The following is a 6817-nucleotide window of genomic DNA, read 5'->3' on the forward strand; positions in this document are numbered from 1 at the left end:
TTTCTTTGCAATATTGACGACACCATAGCCTCCGTTGCGGCATCCGAAGCTCCTGTTTGTGAATTCAAATCTTTTCCGAACAGTCGTTCACTTATTCTCGATTGAATCACTATTGGCCGGTAATAAACTAGCGCCGCTTTGTACTTAACACGGCATTTTAGAAGAGCACGTTGCTGATTTTTTAAGTGCGATGCACTTTATAAGCGACCCCGAACCTTCCGCCGTCCGCATTGCTCCTCCTCCTCTCCCCTAGCAACGGCGCGAGGAGCGGAGAGGAGCGTCTGTAGCAACGGCGCAGCGACGTCACACCCCACGTGACCCGCGCGCGCTCCGCCTCCCGCGCCGTGGCTGCGCGCGCCCGCGCCGGCTCCCGCACCGCTCCTCGCGCCGTGACGTCACACTCCCACGTGACCGCGCGCTGGCGCCTTTGCGTCTGCTCCCCCTCTCCTCGCGCCGTGACGTCACATGCTCTGCAGCTGGTGCGCCTCTCCCGCCGTTAGGTTTGCACTCACCCTCGGCGCGCGCCTCTCCCCTCGCCTGACAGCTCCCCCTCGCCGGAACTGCGCCTCTCAAGGCGATGGCAGAATTACTACGCCGTGTACTCTCGGCGCAAGAAATGCATTCGCACTTCCTCACGATTCCCTTCGGGGAGGTGGGGGCAATTTTTTAGAACTTGTAGTTCTTGCCGCTCCTTGCTCGCACTGTGATGCTAAATCAGCTGTTGGCATTTGTTTTTATGATCTGGATAGGAGCCTTTAGTTTAGATAGCGAGAGAGAGAGAGAGAGAGAGAGATTGGAGAATGGGGTAGAATATGTGAGAAATGGTAGGAGAATAGGATATTCCGCCAAAGTAATGTTGATACTGTCATAGTAAAGCACGTTCCTACTAAATAGCATGCTTGTAAACCGGTACTGCAGTGCCTCTGGAAATTCCATGGTACACAAACGGCATCGGCATACAGACGCGCATGTATATCGCTAGCTTGGTGTTTCCAGAACTGTTATCTCGACGGTCTCACAACTCAAAACTGTCTTCGTTTAATTCGTTGCTTCGTTCAAAGCGGGGTGATTTGCCCTCTATGCACTACAGCTGGGAGCGGGAAAACTTCCAATAAAAAGAGAATGTCACTAATACCATTTCGTCATATCAATGGCTTACTGTACAAGCAAATGTAAATACGTAGTTGACAGAGGGCCGCAATGTTAATGCACATGAGCATACCCACAGCTGTCTGCGTACTACGTTATAGTAGAAATCATGTTGGGGTATCACGAAACTACAAGCCCACAATCAGCGTAATGATATCATGAAGATTATAGTATTCTTGGGCCATGTAGGATGTCCCTACAACAAAAAATTTGAGACGTCTGGCATCTATTCTCATCTTCAAACTAGCACTGCCGATTTTGCTACAACAAACCGCAAATTTTGCTCCACGTGAGTTTTTTTAATCGTGAAGATGTCCATTACTTCAGTCAAGGCAGGTCAATACTGGGATTAAGTTAGTTAGGAAAATCTGCTTTGAATCATTTCATCACACACAAGGAATTTTTGATACTTCACAAATACATTATATCTTCCTGGAGCGTTACCACAGCTTGCAGCTTCAAAACGTAGCGATTTGGAAGAACAAAAAGGACTGGATGTAACTCAAGTGGACGCGAGAACTCAGAAGAAATGAGCAAAGAATTTGAGGCAGGAGGTGCTTGCAGCAATAACCATCCACGTATTCCGCAACCGTGACAGTCGGCGTGTAAGTGACGACGCAGCGGAGAAATGGCCAGTTACACTCACGCGGCTACATTCTTTCGCTCCGGTCTTAATTTTCTTCTTTGCGGTTGCAAGGCGAGAACGAAGGTTGCAATGTTTGCGGGAGAGGCACGGCAGCAGTAAACAGCAAAACTGCGAGAAGGAAAGACACTGGGATCAGTTGCATAATGGACATAGGTGTCACCCTCGCTGCTGAGGCTTTAAAAGCGCGTACTGCCGTGTAAACTGCCGGTCACAGCACTGAGTTCCTTCTAGTCTACCCGTGTGCCGTCGAAGCAGCAAAGTAGCGTCAAGACCGTCTCTTCACAGCGAAGAGCCAGTGGATTTTTGCCGGCACATTTTGCGTCCTAAAGGTGTACGTCGGCCCCACGTCGCAATGAAGTCCAGTTGTGGCGCGTTTTGCCAGGTACGTACTGTGGCTTTTAAGTGTATTATGGCATTCTTTTTACTGTAACTTAATGCTACGTTTCTAACAACTAAACCAGATGTACTAAAAAAGTATCCCATCCCCCAAGCAGAGCACGTGCAATCGTTACAGCAGACGCAATGAACGCCTCGTTTCTATGTGTTTTCCAAAAAAAAGCTGCATGACTTATTCTTGCTTGTATGTTTCTGTGGTACGAATATTAGGGGCGACGTCCTAACATCCTTCTAACATTTTGCACTGTCGTAGCGCCGAGTGAAACTCAATTTCAAACTTTTTAAATACGTTTTTTTTTTCTGTTCTGCTGCGTTGTTCACTCCACTTCAATTAACAAGTCTCAATTGCGCTATTTCCCTTCACAATATCACGCAAGGGTAAAAGCTGTAGTAAACAGTACCGCAAAGATTGTCGGCCAGATTTTATTGTACTCCATTCCGAATTTCTATCCCCGAAGTTCCTAATTATAAGATGTAAACCACGTTGAAGATAAAAATATTTCTATAACTGTTATGGTAAAGTGCTGTCAAAGGAATTCGAAAACACGAACATGATGGGGAATGAACGTAAATCAGTTTTTGCAGCTATAAGCGCGCTAACATATCATGCAGGTTTTGTTGATCTGCATGGTACCTGCGGCTTTGGCCGGAGGCCGGTTCGGATTCGGCAGCAACTTCGGCAGCGGCCTCGGCGGTGGATTTGGCGGTGCATACGGGGGTGGATACGGTGGTGGATTCGGAGGCAACTTCGGAGGTGGCTTCGGGTCCTCCTACGCTGCAGCAACAAATCGGTTTGCAGGCCAAGAGCAGTATTACGTAAGTGTCCAATTCCATTTGTTCTTGTTTAAATTAGCGCAAAATAAGAAGCTTATTTGCCAATACATTGTATAAAATAATAGCGGCAAACACTCCTAAAAATTTATGATAAACTCCTAAGTAGACAATTTTAACAATGGAAATATGAAAATGGAAATATTAGAGGCTATTTGGTTTGATTTTCTTCCGCCGGTAAACCTAAGCCGCAATTTTGCGAGCAAAAGAATTGGCACAATAACTGTGCGAAGCACTGGCGTGTACTCCTATCTGCAACGTTCTGTTAATAAATCAACCAAACAAAAAGAATCTTTGCACATTCTTATACCACACTTTATGCGGGATAGGCGCCAAAAATGACTTCGGTAACCGTGAAAATACTAAATTCATTGCTCTATGCTTTATCCCCCAGGGCAATCATTGTTTTATGCATCGAAGCAATTAGCCGTTCGCTTTACGTAGTACTTTGGCATGGCGAATGCCTGGAAACAGTTGTGATGGACTTCGTGGTACTACGGCTGCCAACCCGTCTTGAGAGAGCGGAGAGCACAGGTCAGCTTATAAAAATTCACGCGTATCTGATCGCTTCGCTCCAGTTATCGTAGAAAGACAAGCGCAAGACACATGAGCGTACGCACCACGGGGTTTTCATGCAACTGGTCGTAACGACTGTCGAGAGGACCTTTTTTGTCGTCATGAGCTAGTCGTACGAGCCTCCCGACGTGTGACTAGTGCGACTAACGGTCCAGATGAATCGCTTGCCCCGTGCGACAACGAATGCTCCCGTCGGGAGGCTGCAGCCAATGAGAGCACGATGAGAGGCCACGCGTCACAACGACGTCACTGCGTAAGCTTCATACAAGACCTCCGAGGAGGCGCTAGTAGCAGTTCCGAGTATTTTGAGTGGCGTAGCGCGCGCGCGCTCTCCACCAATAACCCGCCCCTGCGAAGGAAGAACAAGCTCCCGCCACATGCCCCTGCAGCACATTCTTTTTTTTTCTGCCTTTGGAATGCATTTTTGGGAATAGGTTTGTCTCGGTGGGCAAGATGGCTCATGGCTGCGCGAAGTTGGCGTGTCAAAACGATCCTGCGACCACCCCGGAGGAGCGGCACAAGATAGAGATAACGCGGCACGCATTTTGCGTAAACAGCGACAAATCAGGAAGCACAGACACCTGGCAGACATATGGTGCGAGCAGCACCAACAGCATGGACGAGCGCAATCGCCGATGCTAAGCGTATACACTGATTTCCTGAACACATAAAATACACTGTACAACGTAATACTGTACACTTAAAACTTGATCTAACGAGTCCAGACCTTACGGATTTACCAATCTTACGAACAAATTCAGCTTCCCCCGCGGGTGCCTATTCTTTTAACTTGAATTAACAAAATAGATTCAGCGCCATTACCGATTTCACAAATTACTTCTTGAAACAGGCTTATCAAAAAATGGAGCAATTTAAATGTGTTTCGACCGAACGCCTTGAAAAACTGAGCTTTCCCAAATATGTGAGCGCCGATACAGACACAGACAGCGACATGACGAAGGTTTTGAACGATGAGGACAACGTGCAGTTAGTTCCCGGAACACAAGGGGTGTCAGAGGATGATAACAACCCAGAAACTGCTGAAGCTCCTGTGCCCGCTCCAGGCCAGGTGACAGACGCTATTGACTTGCTCAGGCGTTTGAGGACCCGTTGACAGCGCTTGCGTGCTACAAAAAGTCGGTCCGCCTAATTCTAACATAGGCCATGCGGGCAAAATTGACAGGAAATAAATTTGTTCTCCCAGAACCTCTAGCGTTCGATTATTATTTTCACCCTAGACGTTTTCCGCATTGCTAAACTGGCAGTAGGCGAGCGCCGTACGTGGCCGCCGCAATTACGATGTCATGGTGGCTGCTAGGATACGCCTTATAACAGACAGACAGACAGACAGACAGACAGACAGACAGACAGACAGACAGACAGACAGACAGACAGACAGACAGACAGACAGACAAGAAAATTTTCGCATTTAAGTAGCCCGAAAAAGAATATCGTCTTTTATGAGGCCGTTAACAGAACTGGCACCGCTTGGTCAGCGCTGATAAACACAATTATCATGCCGCGTCAAACACAATTATCAAACACAATTATCATGCCGGGGAATAAGTTGCAACGATAGTAGTTGCAATAAATTTCAAACCAATTACTAGAGTAGCTGTTTTTCGTAGTATACACCCAAATTCTGCTTTCTTTTTACGCAGCCGGCGCAGCCGTACAGCTTCGGCTACGACAACGTTGACGAGTTCGGCACCAAGACGTACCACAAGGAGCAGGGAGACGCCAGCAACGCCAAGACCGGCTCCTTCGGCTACACGGACGCCAGCGGCCTCTTCCGCCGCGTCAACTACGTCGCCGACGCCGGCGGATTCCGCGCCAAGATCGACACCAACGAACCCGGAACCCTGCCCGGAGCGAGCGCCGACGCCGTCTTCAACTCCAACCCTCGCCCGGCCGGTGGCGGCCGCTATTCGTCTCCGTACACGGCCGCCTCCACTTACGGCGGGTTTGGCTACGGCCGCCAGGGCTCCTGGTCTGGATAAATGAAACCACCGAGTTTATAGTAACGAAGCTGTCCCATTGTACAAAACTGCAAAGTTTGCTGTTTGGTTCTCCAAGAAAGAGGTTGGGGGGATGTGGTTTTGGATGCAAAAAACAGTTTCCTAAAATAAAACATTATGAGGTATTTTGCTCCTTTGTTTTGTTCTTTATTGTCTGTACGTTTATCGGGCGATCCCGTACTTGAGAAAGCATAATGGTCGTGGAGTTGAAAGAGAACCGAAGCCCAAACCCGCATTCAAACACGGGAAAATCACAAGTGAAGGTTTTTATCAACACACGTGCCATGTTTTCTTTTGTAAATATTACAGTGAATAAAAACAAACGAAGTCATGAAACATAGCACACAGACTGCGACAAAAAGTTAACAACACTGCCAAGTGGCGTACGCAGAACGAATTTTAAGGAGAGGCATTACTTACAAAGTAATGGATTGGGTTATATGATGACCACAGGCAAATAAAAACAATGTTCCAAAATAAAAAAATAAAACAAGATAAAAATGAATATGACGTATTACAAAAAAAAACCCGCCCACATCTTCCCAAGGGGGGAACTCGAGTAAATGTGTCGCATCTAGTCGAGTCAAGCAAAGCGTCACGTCAAGCGAAAGCCAAGCAAAGACGCCCTTGACTGAATTCCGAACGCGCGCTCCGCCGCTGATTTACGTTGAGGGGACTGCGTAAGCCGGTCCCAGTCGATGACGACATGGGCGTACTTGTAAAGCGGCGTGCACTCTAGGTGTTTGAGCCAAGCGCGGATGTTGGTTCGCCGGAGAACGGCACACCGGTTATATTCGCAGCGCGCCCGAAGGAGAAGAAACCGCGGAAGAGAAAGTACTGCACATGCGCCGGCCCCAGCGCGTCTGCCGCGGCTATGACGCAACGTGCCGCGGCTATGACGAAACACAATTCAACAGAATCCACTTTAATCCAATCCAATCCAAATCCAATCCAAGCTAAGCCAAGCCAAGCCAAGCCAAGCCAAGCCAAGCCAATCCAATCCAATCCAATCGAATCCAATCCAATGCCCCTCGCGAGAGAGTGTTCGCTATCGCCTCGAGTCGACGCGCATGCGCAGTGAGCGTGTGGACGGCGCCGACGCCGACGCCGTACATCGTGCGACTAACAAATGCTTTGCATTTAAAAAACATGGCGATGATCTTGTCCGTTTGTTTATTTGGGGGTTATATAAAACGTACCA

At 48.1% G+C, this 6817-nt stretch overlaps 1 protein-coding gene across 1 annotated transcript; it reads left to right on the forward strand.

Annotated features, from left to right (window-relative positions):
- The first annotated feature begins 1790 nt into the window (after positions 1–1790).
- LOC144168133 (uncharacterized) lies at positions 1791–5741 on the forward strand. Its single transcript, XM_077697184.1, has 3 exons — positions 1791–2177; positions 2804–3007; positions 5260–5741. Exons 1-3 carry the CDS (start codon positions 2148–2150, stop codon positions 5596–5598), a joined length of 573 nt encoding a protein of 190 aa, XP_077553310.1. The 5' UTR covers positions 1791–2147; the 3' UTR covers positions 5599–5741.
- Positions 5742–6817: the final 1076 nt, after the last annotated feature.

Source organism: Haemaphysalis longicornis, unplaced genomic scaffold, assembly GCF_048455015.1.
Source record: "Haemaphysalis longicornis isolate Haplotype H1 unplaced genomic scaffold, Haemaphysalis longicornis Haplotype H1 scaffold_2, whole genome shotgun sequence".
NCBI lineage: Eukaryota > Metazoa > Arthropoda > Arachnida > Ixodida > Ixodidae > Haemaphysalis > Haemaphysalis longicornis.